Source organism: Lissotriton helveticus, chromosome 8 (assembly GCF_964261635.1).
Source record: "Lissotriton helveticus chromosome 8, aLisHel1.1, whole genome shotgun sequence".
Taxonomy (NCBI): Eukaryota; Metazoa; Chordata; class Amphibia; order Caudata; family Salamandridae; genus Lissotriton; species Lissotriton helveticus.
In genome coordinates this window covers 145,551,932-145,566,763 of record NC_136069.1, presented here as the reverse complement: position 1 = coordinate 145,566,763, position 14,832 = coordinate 145,551,932, and the positions used below count along the sequence as shown (strand labels likewise).

The 14,832-nt window shown below is 44.4% G+C and overlaps 1 protein-coding gene across 2 annotated transcripts in view; it reads left to right on the top strand.

The window, feature by feature from the left end:
- LOC144771511 (uncharacterized) overlaps positions 1 to 14,832 on the top strand; it is an 82,912-nt gene that overhangs the window by 42,102 nt on the left and 25,978 nt on the right. For both annotated transcript variants that reach the window (XM_078655924.1, XM_078655923.1), the window contains exon 3: positions 1,479 to 1,516. In XM_078655924.1, the coding sequence (XP_078512050.1) occupies positions 1,481 to 1,516 (36 nt within the window). In that variant the 5' untranslated portion in view covers positions 1,479 to 1,480. The remainder of the gene's footprint in view (positions 1 to 1,478; positions 1,517 to 14,832) is intronic.

Genomic DNA, 14,832 nt, shown 5'->3' with positions numbered 1-14,832 from the left:
GTGTGCCGGTAAAATATGTATATGGAGACAGGAGTGTGTGTTCAGATGTGTACGGAGTTAGAAGTATGTGTGTGTTCTATGAGTAGATTCATGTGTGTTAAAAAAGTGATGGATTATTCTTTTTTAAGTGTCCGTGTCAGGATATTGTGTTGTTCAATAATTCTGTCAATAGAATGGAGTAAGATGTGTGTCATAAGTGTAAAGGGTGGGTGTATGTATCGCGTTGAGTGTATCTGTATTCAAATTTTGTATCACGTACAATGTGTGTATTGGCTGTGTATATCAATTATAGTGCATCTAGAGAAAAAGTGTGTGATTTATGTCTATGTGTGTCAAGGGTCAGGTGTGTGTAGAGTTAGGAATATGGGGCAAGGTGCATGTGTTATCAGTGTATAGGGTGGGTGTATAAATTACTTTGAGTGAATACATAAATTAAACCTTTGTATCACATGCAGTTTGTGTATTGCCTGTGTATATCACTCACAGTGCACCAAGAGTCTGTATTGTCTGTGCTTTATGACTGTGTATCAAGAGTCAGGAGTGTATCTTTCAATTGTGGGTGGAGTCATAATTAGGGAGTCAGTAGTGGGACATCTGACTTTCGTGCACCTTGTGTGGTATGCGCTTGTGTCACATGGAGAGTGTGTATTGGTATTGTGTAGTGTCTTTATCCATCAGGTGTGTCAGACTTTTATATTAGCCTTAGAGAATCCAAAGTCAGGAATCAGAGGGCCTTATTCACAAATGTAACTTACACTTTTAAGTACGTTTACAATTTTGAATACGTTTACAACTTTTCAGTATTCCAAACTGCACTGTTGTAGCGACTTACATCTTGTAATAACTTAGACTGTTGTAGTAAATCCTGCACTACACATGGCAAACCACTAGTAGTCCCTAATCGTACCATAAACAAATAATGGTGTTAGACCCCATAGAAGCTTATGTTAAATTATTTTACATTATTTAAAATAGTTAAAAATATAAATCAGGGGCTAACCCTTTTAGTTATTCTCACTCTAAATGTTCCTTCTCCTCTTGTTCCTTATCTTTAAATAATAATTCCTGCCATGGATTAGTTTACCAACAAAATGGTCCATTGTCATTATGTGTTGTACATATCTTTGATGGGTGATTGTGTACAATATTATTTCTCTTGTTTACAGCAATAATTGTTACCGACTATCATCAGTCGTAATTGCACAACATGTTTTGTTTAACGATGGCCAGTTGCATTTTGCTTCAAGCCCGAACAGTTTGCTGGAATTTGAACTCTTACCACGAAATTTGAATTTACCATTTGTATATATATATATATATATATAACTATGTTTTCTATGGTTTTGATGTGCACAGCTTTATTATTTTACTTTGCCAACATAAATACAATATAATTTGCAGTGTCCAAACAGCAGTATTGTTTAAGCTCTTGCATGTTTTTAAAGAATGTGTCAATAATGTGTTTTTTCATTGTTTAGGGATGTCAGAAAAACGTATAGAAGAAGTGTTGAGTCAGGTAAGACCTCCGACCCTCGGTCTTGGTCCACTCTCTCCCCGTAGCTCCGCTGTGCCGTCTCTTGCCTCCAGACCCCGACCTCCTCCATGGGAGGTTCGAGGCTGCTGCCTTCTCCTGCACCTGCTGCCCGCTCCAACAGGGATCAGACTTCCTGCAACGACCGTAACCTTTCTCTGCTGTTTTTTTTCTTAAATTTTCCCTGTTGTGCCACTGTTATTGTGCCCATCTGTGTCTTGCTATAATTCCACCACTGTTTTTATTTTCTCATGCCTGCCTATTCCATTCGCCATTTGCCGCTGCTGCCCCTGCCCCCCCCCACGGAATTCCCCCGCTCCCGCCTCGCAGCCTCTCCTCCCCTACTTAAGGCTGGCTGCGCGCGGTCATGCAGCGGGCGCGCCAGAAGGCGCACCAAAGGCAAGCCCGTCTGCGCCCGTCCGTGACCCAACCGCGGCCAGCACCTGGAACCCTGGGCCTCCCACTACTCATCACTACGACACCACCACCCACCTCGCACTCAACCCTGGAAGACTTATAGAATGCCAACAGGCCTCGCCGAATATGGCCAGTTCTCCTGCCTCTTCAGCCGCCAGACCCTTACTACCATGCCTGCCTCCAACACCGTCGACGCCAGCACCGGCAACACCCTAAAATGCATCTTCCTCAACGTACGCTCCGTACACAAACACACCATGGAAATCTGAAACCTACTTGACTCTCTTACGCCCAACATCGCCTTCTTCATAGAGACCTGGTCCAACACATCCTCCTCCCTGATATCAGCATCTCCATCCCAGACGGATACAAGATCCAGAGGAAAGACCCCTTCAACCACACAGGAGGGGGCCTCGCCATCACCCACGAGAGCACCCTCCGCCTCACCACCGTCAGCAAAACCTTCCCCTCCGCCGAACACCTGCACTTCCAGATCCAGACCACACCTAAAGCCACACTCCGAGGAACCCTTGTCTACAGACCCCCCGGCCCGTGAACACCCATCACCACCGCCATCACCGACTTCATCACACCCCACGCCATTGCCTCAACAAAATTCATACTCATTGAATACCTGAACTTCCACCTCGACAACCCCAGTATCCCCAACTCCACTATCCTTCGTGAGAACCTCGCCAGCACCGACCCACAGAGCAGGACACACTCTCGACCCCATCTTCGCGGCAGGAAACAGCATCCAATTCAACCACACAACGCAGTTGCCATGGACCGACCACCACTGCGTACACTTCGCCATCAACAAACCCAAGGCATTGAAACCAGCCCCACGCCCACCACGAAGGAACTGGAGCATGGTTACCGATGAACAACTTAACTCCACCTTCACCAGAGACAACCACACCTGGGCACCCGACGCAAACGACACAGCCAGAGAACTCCACATCTGGATCTCCAACTGCGCAGATGAGCCCGCCCGCTATGCAACCCAACAGACAATGCCCCAGGAAATCCGCCTGATTCACCACTGCTCCCCAAGAAGCCAGACGCACCTGCAGACGCCTGGAGAAGAACTGGAGAAACACCAAGACAACCGAAAACCACACCACCTACCAGGAAGCCATAACGGACTACCACAACCAGATCAGAGCCACCAAGAGGAACTTCATCAACAACAAAATCCTGGCCAACTCCACCAACTCCAAGGAACTTTTCAGTGTCATTCAAGTATTCACCAACCCACGCAGCTAAGCCACAGACATCACCCCATCCCAAGACCTCTGAGACAAGCTTGGAACCTATTTCCACCTCAAGATCAAAAGCCTCTATGACAACTTCATCGACCATCCACCAGGCACCATAGACGGCTCCCCACCCCCCAGAAACACCAGCCAGCCCACCATTTCCAACTGGACACCGATCAAGGCAGAAGGCACCGCTTCGACCATGAAAAGCATCCACTCTGGGGCCCCTACCAACCCCTGCCCTCCTCACATCTACCACAGAGCCGCGGCCGCCATTGCACCCGATCTACAACGCACCATCAACACCACCTTCAAAACAGGCACCTTCCCAGACGACTGGAAGTGCGCAGAAGTCAGACCCCTGCTCAAGAAGCCCACAGCGGACCCCACCGACCTCAAGAACTTTCTACCCATCTTGCTTCTCCCTTTCGAAGCCAAAGTTGCAGATAAAACAGTCAACAGGAAACTGACATGATTAATTGAAGAGAATGCCGTCCTCGACCTGTCCCAATCCGGATTCGGATGCAACGAAAGCACAGAGACCACCCTACTCACCACCACAGACGACATCCGCACCCTCCAGGACCAAGGCCACTCCACAGCCCTCATCCTACTCGACCTATCAGCAGCCTTCGTCACCATCTCCCACCGCACACTAGTCGCCTGACTACACGATGCAGGCATACAAGGCACAGCCCTGGACTGGATCCGATCATTCCTCACCGGAAGAAGCCAAAGGATCAGACTCCCACCCTTCCTCTCCGACTCCACGAAAATCACCTGCAGAGGCCCACAGAGTTCATCCCTGAGCCCCACCCTCTTCAACATCTACATGGCCCTCCTCGCAACCATCGTCCGACAACACAGACTCAACATCATATCCTACGCCGACGACACTCAGCTCATCCTCTCCCTCACCAAAGACCCCACCACTGCCAAACTCAACTTCCAGAAAGGAATGCAAGACATCACAGTCTGGATGACCAACAGCTGCCTGAAGCTCAACACTGAGAAGACAGAAGTCCTCGTCCTCGGTACCACCCCTTCTGCATGGGACAGCACCTGGTGGCTGACTGCCCTCGGAAGCCCACGTACCCCCTCAGACTACGCCAAGAATCTCGGCATTGTATTTGATGCATCACTCACCATGAACTGACAGGTCAACGCCGTCACCTCCAGCTGCTTGAACACCCTCTGCATCCTCCGCAAGACGTTCAAGTGGATCACCCGAGTCAAGAAAGACAGCCACACACATACTCATCACCAGCAGACTGAACTATGGAAACTCTACACCGGCATCAACAAGTCCCTACTCCGCAAACTCCAGACAATGCAGAACACCGCCGCCAGGCTCGTCCATGGCATCCCCCGACACAAACATATCAGCCAACACCTACGAAGTCTGCACTGGCTCCCCGTGGAGAAAACAGTCACTTTCAAAATCCTCACTCACGCCGAAAAATGCCTACACAACAACAGACCCAAATACCTCAACAACAGAAACAACTTCCACGTACCCAAAAGAAACCTCCGATCTTCCAACCTCACACTGGCTGAAATCCTGTGCATCCACAGAGCTAGAGCCGGCAGAAGATCATTCTCTCACATTGCAGCCTTAAAATTCCCTGATTGAGTGAGGTAGTATCACCACCTCTTTTATTTTACTTCCTCTAGTCCATTAAACCCAATGCAAGAAGGCAGACAACACTGTCTGCCTGTCTTATATTTTGCCCCACTTAGGCAACAACCACAATACTTGTCAGGGTGAACCAAAAAAGTCACTAAACTAACCTGGTCTTAACCCTCTGGTAGCTTGGCATGAAAGCAGTCAGGCTTAATTTAGAGGCAATATGTAAATTACCTGTGAAGCAACACAAACAATATTAAAGTGAACACACAACATATGAAAAACCCCAAACCAATTTTAATAAATATTATGATATCAGAATGCCAAAAATTAAAAAATTAGTAGAACCGGAGATATTCAGTTGAAAGGATTTTGTTAAAACAGTGCATAAAAGCATAAAGCGCCACTCACGGTCATCTGGTCATAAACTGGAGGAGAGTCGCAAGCTCAGGCTGACTGTCATGGAACGCAGGTCGGATAGAGGGACCAGGTTTGTCCCGCTGACAAAGTTATTCTCTCAAAGTCTGGCACAAAGATTTCCATTCGCAATAGAGAAGGCCACAAGGAGCAGAGAGACCATTGTGGACAGTTGTTGTTAGAGCGCGAAAAGAGGCTGGGCGTTGTAGGCAATTACCCCTGTGGCATGAAGAGCTGGTCGGGTTTTGTGAATGGTCGTTGATGGAGCTTCGCATTGGTGGTCACAGTGGGCTATTGTTGCTGTAGCTTGGAGTGCATATCTTGTGTTGCCAGTACTCACTGGTGGTCACTGTAGCGCAAAGAGCAGAACTTTCTGGAGCTTTGCGTTGTGGTAATTTCAGCTGGCAGAATCTCAGCGTAAAGGGGCACGTTCACGGTAGTAGAGCTGAACCTTCAGGATTTCACCTATTCTTCTTTGGAGAAGCTCAACCTGATACCAGCCAAGCATCCAGTTCCTTTCGAGGCATCTCTTGGGGACCTGGAACACACTGCAGCAGAGTAGGTCAGTGGGGTAGTTCCAGAGATACCTCAGGAGTTTGTTATGTCCCAGTAGCTCACACATAAGGTCAGCCAGCTGATCCATGAAGTCACTCAGGTTACCCTTGGATGAAGATAGCACGTCCAGTCTACCTTCTCAGTCAGTGAGGCAGTCCTCCTTCTATAATTTCCACAGGTCCAGGAGTGTCCTAAAGAGTGGTTACCGAAGTCTAATATTTATACCAGGTGCCTGCCTTGCTGTGTGTGTTTGGGGTGGTGCTCCCGGTCATACACCTACATCTGCCAAAAATCCAAGCTGTATGGGGCAGACCTACTTTCAGATTTGTATGAGTGGGATGCAGAAAAGACCTTTGAAATGTAACTGGGGTTGGGTACAGCCCTCTGTCACCCTGCCAGGGTGGCCTATTCTGTCCACACCTAAGTTTTACTGTCTGGCTGCAATACACAAACTTTGTTTAGGGATGTCAGAGAAAAGTACAGCATAAACTTTGAATCAGGCAGTATTTCCACCTCTTTTATTTTACCTCCTCTGGGCCGATAATTGACTGTATCAAGCTATCAACAGTCATACCACCAATAATATTCAAGCAGTTTTAAGTAATTAAATAGTGACTGGTGGGCAAGGGAGTATTTTTGTGGTCTCAAAAGGCCACTATCCCCCGTCATGGGGCTGTTCAGTATTGAAACCCATATTAACAAGCATTTGCAATGCAATAGGTCTCGCATTAGGAAAGTTTGAGCTATTGGTATTGTAAATGACACATTTTTTATTTATGTTTTGTTTTTGAAAATAGCGAAATTAATAGCTTTGTCATTTACAATGCCAATAGTTATAATTTTCGCAAATGTGACACCTATAGCATTTGTAATGTAATATGTGTCGTATTTACGTGACTTACATGTATTGATATTACAAATAACAATGGCTTTTAATTTTTTTAATAATTAATACTTAAATAAAAGTTATTGTAATTTATAATGGCAATAGCTTAAACTTTTGTAAATAACTGTTGTGAAGATTATGTTCAGTGTATTTTATTGTTACGAAAATCCAAGAACGAAGTGAAATATTAACATATTTTTGTTACATTTGTAGTAAAGCTTGAAACATTGAGAGGACATATTTGAACCAGTTGTTGAATGGTTGCACAGATTGATGCTGTGGTGGCGCTGAGTGATGTTGTGATGGCGAACGATTAATGCTGTGGCGTTCAGTGATGCTGTGGTAGCACATCGTGATGTTGTGGTGCCCCTGAGTGATGCTGTGGTGGTGCTGAGTGATGCTGTATGCTATGCTATGTTTTGTTTTGCTATCCTATGCTTTTATTTGTTATGCTATGCTATGCTGTTTTTTGTTTTGTTATGCTATGTTTTGCTATGCTATGCTTTGTTATGCTATGCTATGCTTTGTTATGATATGCTATGTTTTGCTATGATATGCTATGTTTTGTTGTGTTTTATTATGCTATGCTTTGTTTTGATCTGCTATATTTTGTTATGCTATGCTATGTGTTGTTGTGTTTGATATGCTGTGCTATGTTTTGTGATGCTACTATATGTTTTGTTTTTCTATGCTATGTTTTGTTGTGTTTTGTTAAGCTATGCTATGTTTTGTCATGCTATGTGTTTTGTTTTGTTATGCTATGTTTTGTTTGGGGGTTATGCTATGTTATGCTATGCTATTTTTGTTATGCTATGTTTTGTTTTGCTATCCTATGCTTTGTTATGCTATGCTATGTTTATTTTTTCTATCCTATGCTTTGTTTTGTTATGCTATGCTTAGTTGTGTATTGTTATGCTTTGTTATGTTTTGTTATATTTTGCTATACTATGCGTTGTTATGCTATGCTATGTTTTGTTATCTTATGCTATGTTTTGTTCTGCTATGTTTTGTTATGGTATGCTATGTTTTGTTATACTATGCTATGTTTTGCTATGCTTTGTTATGTTATGCTATGCTTTGTTTTGTTATGCTATATTTTGTTATGCTATGCTGTGTTTTGTTGTGTTTTGGTATGCTATGCTGTGCTTTGTTGTGTTTTGCTATGCTACGTTTTGTTTTGTTATGCTATGTTTTGTTTTGCTATCCTATGCATTGTGTTGTTATGCTATGCTATGTTTTGCTAACCTATGCTTTTATTTGTTATGCTATGCTGTGATTTGTTATGCTATGCTATGTTTTGTTATGCTATGCTGGTGAGGGTGTGTGAGAGTGTGAGTGAGGGTGTATGAGGGTGTGTGAGGGTGGGTGAGGGTGGGTGAGGGGTGTGAGGGTGAGGGGATGTGAGGGTGAGGGAATGTGAGGGTGAGAGGGTTGTGGGGGTGAGGTGAGTGAGGGGGTGTGAGGGTGAGGCGGTGTGAAGGTGAGAGGGGGAGGGGTTTGAGGGTGAGGGTGTGTGAGGGTGAGGGTGTGTGAGGGTGTGTTAGGATGAGGGTGTGTGAGGGTGAGAGGGTGTTTGATGGTGTGTGAGGATGAGGGTGTGTGAGGGTGAGGGAAGTGAGGGGTGGTGAGGGTGAGTGAGCCCCATGTGAAATGATACATTGCTGGAGTTGCGTCACTTTTGTGACACACTCCAGCAATGCATCACTTTTGCGCAATACAGGTACGTCAGAAATACTGACTTATCTGTAACTCCTTGCGCCATGATGCGTCATAATGTAAATATGACGCATCATTGGTGTCGCAAAGAGGACGCAGTGAGAAGTGACGCATCGCTGTTTTCACGCAGCGATGCGTCACTTTTCATAAATGAGGCCCCCTGTCTCTCGAGAAAAGTAGGAGCAGAGACGCGGGCCCCATCGTCAAAATAGGTTAATTTTTCTTTATTATTTTTTTATTATGTTCAATTGCGACCCCCAATCCCCCTCGTGACCCCCTCCCCCCATGGCCCCCATGACCTCTCCACCACCCGTGAGCCCTGCCGGCCACTACTAATAGGCACCAAAAGCAAACACAGTGCCGACAACACATGCTAAACAGAGAAGAGATTTAAGGCTGAGAACAAGCACTGCGGTACAAAAGGGGGTGGTGATGGGCGGAGCATCTGAACCAATCAAACACTCACACCCAGTCAAAAGATCTGGGTTTAATCCATCACCGTTCTTAGGCCCACTCTGCCACCCCAGTTCAGACATGGCTATATGCAAATCAGTCTGACCATGTGCCTCATGGGAACAGTCCAGCCCGAACTGCCAAGCCATGCCTTCCCTGGACCGGAAACAAGCTTCAGAGGACCGGTTTCTGGCATTACAGCCGTCTTCAGCCTGGCTTGCTTGAATCCAGTGGCAAAGTGAGCAAGGGACTCACGTCTGAGCATACCCTGCCACACTTATGGCGGCCAAAAGCGGTACAAAAGGGGGTGGTGATGGACGGAGCATCTGATCCAATCAAACACTCACACCCAGTCAAAAGATCTGGGCACTGCACTAGAACAACTACAGCACCAAGAGCACCGAGAACGTGTGCCACATTGAGAACTGATGCAAGACGTAATGAGTGCAGCCCAAAGACCACTTACAGCAGATAGGCCAACCGCAGAAAAGGCAGCGAGTGCAGGCCCAAGAACACGTATACCAATCACAGCAGCCGAAACTAGTATAGATCAGATGACGTGTGCAACTCCAGACCCAAGTATTGTCTCAAGAACATATGTGAGCGAAAACGTGCAGCACTGAGAATAGGTGTAGTCACGAGAACAAATGCTGCACTGCGAACATTCGCTGCACGTATAACCATACAGAACCGAGGATCAGTGCAGCATTTAGATGAACTGCAGCACCGAGTAAAAATACAGTAGAGAGAAAATGTACCATGTGAAAATAAGAGCAGAGCCCAAAAAAAGAGAGATACTGATGATACATACAGTACACAGAGTAGTGCAGTTTGAATAACGTTATATAAAGAACACGTTCATCACCAATAACAATTAGAGGTCAGAGAATAAATGCGGCATCGAGAACAAGTGTAGCACCCACCATAAGTAAGGTTCGGGTTTCAAGAGAAGCAGAGAGAGTAAGTAAAGTACGTAAAAAAAAAAATGATAGCACGGAGAACAAGTACATAATAGGAAAGAAGCGTAACGCAATGAAGGTGCAGCCCCGGTAACTTGTACCACTTCGAGAAAAGGTGCGCCAAATAGAAGTACATAACCTGAAGTAGTAGACGTAGCGCTAAAAACACTGGTAGCACGGAAATAGCACAACAGTACAAGAAACACTCTGGTACCAAGAACAAGTGAACCCGAGAGACCAGGCACAGCACCTCAAGCAAGCGCAGCATGTAGATCACTAAAACAAGTATAGCACTGAGAGGAAATGCACATAATCTTAAATTTCACATATTCATCTGGCTAATTAGGAACAGCTTACCGGAAGTTCGGGAGCGTCACGTAGTGGGGCGGGACTTCCGCTTTTTGTGGGAAGCCCGGCCCACGGAGAGCAGCGGTGACGTGGGGTTCCCAGGCGTAAGGGAAGCCCCGCGTGTGGTGAGGCGGCGGAGAAAGAGCCCGGTGAGTGGAGGGGGGGATATGTGTGTGTATGTGTATGTGAGTGTGTGCGCGTGTGTGCGCGCGTGTGTGAGTGGTGGGGGGATGCGTGCGTGGCTGTGTGTGTGCGTGAGCCCGTGAGTGGTGGTGATGGTGGGGGGGTGCGTGTGTGTGTGTGTGTGTGCGCGCGTGTGTGCGTGTGTGTAGCTGTGCGTGTGTGTGTATGTGTGTGTCTCTTTGTGCGTGTGCACGCGATTTCGAAACGGTGACTTGCTCTGAATGTGGGACAGGGGATGTTCACGGCGCCGGGCTGGGCGTGCGCGTCCTAGAGATGAAATCGCCGAGGGAAAGCGCGTGCACATCCCCTGTCTCACATTCCTGGCAAGCCAGCAGCAATAGGTCTTTCGCTGGACAGCGAGACCTAAAAAGGGGGAACAGTTTGGACCCCTCACATTATAGACTGAACAGCCTTCTGAACATCTTGGAGAAGTTGTTTTAAAAAATCTTACTGTTAAGTTTGGATGATTAGGCACATGAACATAAGATCTTACCGATCGGGCAAGGAGGATTTTGGGAGGGTCCCTCAACCATAGACCATTGTTTTGCTCTCTGGGCCATTCCTCGGAAAGTCCTGGAAGTGAACCAAAGGCTATGTTCCTGTTTTATTGATGTCTGGACAGCTTTGAAACAGTGGACAGGGGACTACCATGGGGGGAAATTCCACTCCTAGAAGCTCCCGATTGACCTCCTTAGTGTATTACAAACATTGAATATGGACAATTGGGCACAGGTTGAGCTCGATAAATCTGGTATATTATTGCTAGAAAAAATCCCAATTCAGAATGGCCTCAGTTACGGATGCATTTTAGCCTCTCTGCTTTTTAGTTTATTTCTGGCAAACCTTCCAGCAGCCATAGATCTAGTGAATTCATTTTGCCCCATAGTTGGGACACAGCATATCCATTGTCTGCTATATTCAGACGATTTGGTTCTGCTGGATTACACTCCTATCGGTCTGCAACGAAAATTGGATTCCTTTGTAGTATACAGCAAGTGCACGTTGCTGAAAAAGAATCTAGAGAAGACTAAGGTACTGATCTTTGGGAAATAAATGTATAACTTTAAATGGTACTTGCAGGCTCAAGAGGTGGAAGTGGTGAATTTGTATAAACATCTAGGGCTGCACATATGGGGAGCATCAATAAGAAGTGAATTCTGCGAGCTGGTTGTTTTTTCAAATTTATTTAACAAGCTGATATTACAATGTACAGTTGTTTTATTGTTTTAGAATGTTTTATGGACAATTGTTCTAATAAACTTGATTTTTACCTACCTATTTTTACCTAAATCGTAAAAATTGCATATTTCCAATTCTACTGACTGGATTTTTGTCATTTTGGTCTCAAATCATTTATTAGATACTCTACACGTTGCCTCTAAGTTAAGGCTGCCTCCATATGTGCCAAGCAACAAGAGGGTTAAGCACAGTTTAATTTGGGATTTCCATGTGTTTCACCCTGATAAGAGCCGTGGTTGTTTCTTGAGTAGGGTTTCACCCTCTCAACCAGTGACCCAATTTCCTACATTTTCTATCTTTTGTTGTTTCTTTCTTGCCTTTTTTCTTTCCATTTTTCTTGCCTTTCTTTCCTTTCTTATTCGTTGCCTTCCTTATCCCTTACATTCTTTCTTTCTTTCTTTCTTTCTTTCTTTCTTTCTTTCTTACCTTCCTTCATTCCTTCATACATTCCTTCCTTTCTTTCGTTTCTTTCTTTTCTTTCTTTCTCTCCTTATTTCCTTCCTTCTTTTCTTCTTTCTTTCTCAAAGGCAAGAGGCTGCCAGCCAGTGGCACAATTATTGGCTATTTAGGTCTATGTTAGCCAAGACCATTTGATTTTAATTCAAATATTTGTTTGACATACTTACATGGGTTTTTAGCTACACTTCATCCATTTGTCTGTGGCTGTGGCATTCGCATTTTTCTCCAACCCACTTGAGCATGCATCATGGGGCAACGCTTCATCCCACTTCAGACACATGCTGACATCACTATGAGTAATGGCTTGCTGCCCTTTCACAAGGAACAAATCCAAACACAAAATAGTTATTTTTAGTGCCAAAGACTATTCCGGTTATGTGTGCTTTTTTGAGACCAAAAATCATGTATGCCTTTCCAATGTTTTTTTTTTAGATTGACAAACGCCTAGCAGCTTCCCAAACAATAAAGTTTTACAAAAACCATGACAAAACAAAAAAAGAATTGCCAAACGGTTGGCAGAATATGCCAGAAGTATTGGCCATGCCAATTTTTGTTATAATTTGCCCAGAAGCTTCCAAGACAATAATGTTTTGCAAAAGCTGTGCCAATGCTCATCATCATTTGTTTTATACATGCAAAAAAGATTTTAAAAAATTAACATCAGCAGCAGCTGATATAAATGATGATAAGCAGTATCATATAAAACATGAGTTAAACCATGGCATGCATAGATAAATAGTCTAAAAAAAGTTCAAGAAGTTAGTCAAACTGCATAGGGCTTCTTGAATGTACGGCTGCCTTGAGGTACAAATTTACAAAAAAACACAAGTTTCATTGTCAGTTAATTCTTGCAAACCCCTAAAGGCTTGTTGGCATTTATGATAATTTCTGAGTCTTAAAAAGATGATAAATACATTCTAATAATTGATAATACCCACAGAAGAGAGTACAGTGAATCATAGATACATTGTTGCACAGGCATACCTTTGACCTCAAGTTGTGCTGAAAACCTCACAGGAAGCAGAGGAAGTATTTCAAAGTCCCTGCTCTAAATTGAAATAGAAGCAAGAGCACACATCTCTTGGTTGCATTCAGGTAATCAGTTAGCACAGCATCAACATTAGCAAGTAAGTAATTCCCAGTGCTAGGTTTCTATTATTCGAAATACAACCTAATACAACAACAGGGCCTGTGCTTGCTTTCGGCTGGGTAGCGCACCTTTAGCTGGCTCAGAAACAGCAAACCTTACACTAATCCCTTCCAGTAACTTTTTTACGTGGGACAGCCAAGAAATAGAGAACCCTATGTCATAGGTCACACAGTCAAAAAGTATCTTTCTAGTGAGTGAGGCTTTCACATTGCATATAACAGACAGCCACAGCAGCGTGGGAGAAATACGTATTTGGTCACATAAATCATTTAATGCTAACTCCTTATGGCAAATAAAAGGTGAGTTCGATGCAGGCACAATAGTAAATGCCTGCAGAAACAATTTTCTTCCATTTGCAGCGGCTCCGGGTCATAAAGGTCCCATATTCCTGCCCCATAGGTAGCAATATGTACACACTGAACTGTATATATTTATGGCAGTGGGACAAGGGCCCTCCCTCCTAAGTAGGCTGAGGAGGAAGCCTACTGCCTTCAACAGTTTAATTCTATTTTGTGCTATCTGGCACCCCTATGAACTAGAGGCACTAAATGAAATCTCTAGATATATAAAAGTGATGGTGTGCAGTAACATATTTTGCCCTACCCTGTGGGTGAAGATCGTATACACTTCGAGCAGCATTACATAGTAAACGATTTTGAAAAATTAGTCCTTAGAACCAATTTCTCCATAAAATCCACAAAAGAATTGATTAGAATGTGTAAGACTTTAGGAGTCTGGGCCATTAATACATTGTCATCTATATAGAAAAATACAGGAATGGGTGCGCGGTTTACTATTGGGACATCGGTGGTGCTATTTATAAAATCTGAACTGAGGTTATTTATGTGTAAAATGAATAACAAAGGGGCAAGCACACACCCTGTTCACCAATAAAAACATCAGGTACCAACCCATCAGGGCCAAACCTGACTCAGGCTTTGGGGCCGAACGTGATTTTGCATGCGTAAACTTGTTTGTGAACCCGTTTGCGCATGCAAAATCCCTGTTGGCCATATACAATTCCTAAATAGGAAGTCGCCTTTCTTTTGTGACTTGCTATTTAGAAAGGGGCGTTCCCTTCCTAATTGCGTCCGCAATGCTATGTGGGAATGTTTTGTGACCACAATTGCCGTTGCAAAACACTCACAAATTACCTCCCTCTTGGAAGGTAATGCAGTTGCAATTTGGAAGGGGTCCCCAGGGGACCCTTTCCACTTTGTGACTGGCTCTAAAATATTTTTAAGGGCAGGCAGTGGTCCCAGGGACCACTGCATGCCCTTAAAAAATGGAACAAAAATGTTTCTTTTTTTTTTTTTTTAAATGTAGCCCGTTTTCCTTTAAGGAAAACGTGATGCATTTAAAAAAGGAAAATTTAACTTCTATGGAAAACGGGCTGCATTTAAAAATTAAGCTGCTTTATTAAAAAGCAGTCCCAGACAAGGTGGTCTGCTGAGCCCAGCAGGCCACCATCCCTGAGAGGACTGAAATTCCCAATGGGTTCGCAAATTGCGAGAGCCTCATTGATATTAATCAGCCTCGCAATTTGCGACCCCATTGGGAATCGCAAAATAGTGTAATAACACTATTGTACATTTAATTTAGCGCCTTGCAATTTGCGACTTGCAATGAG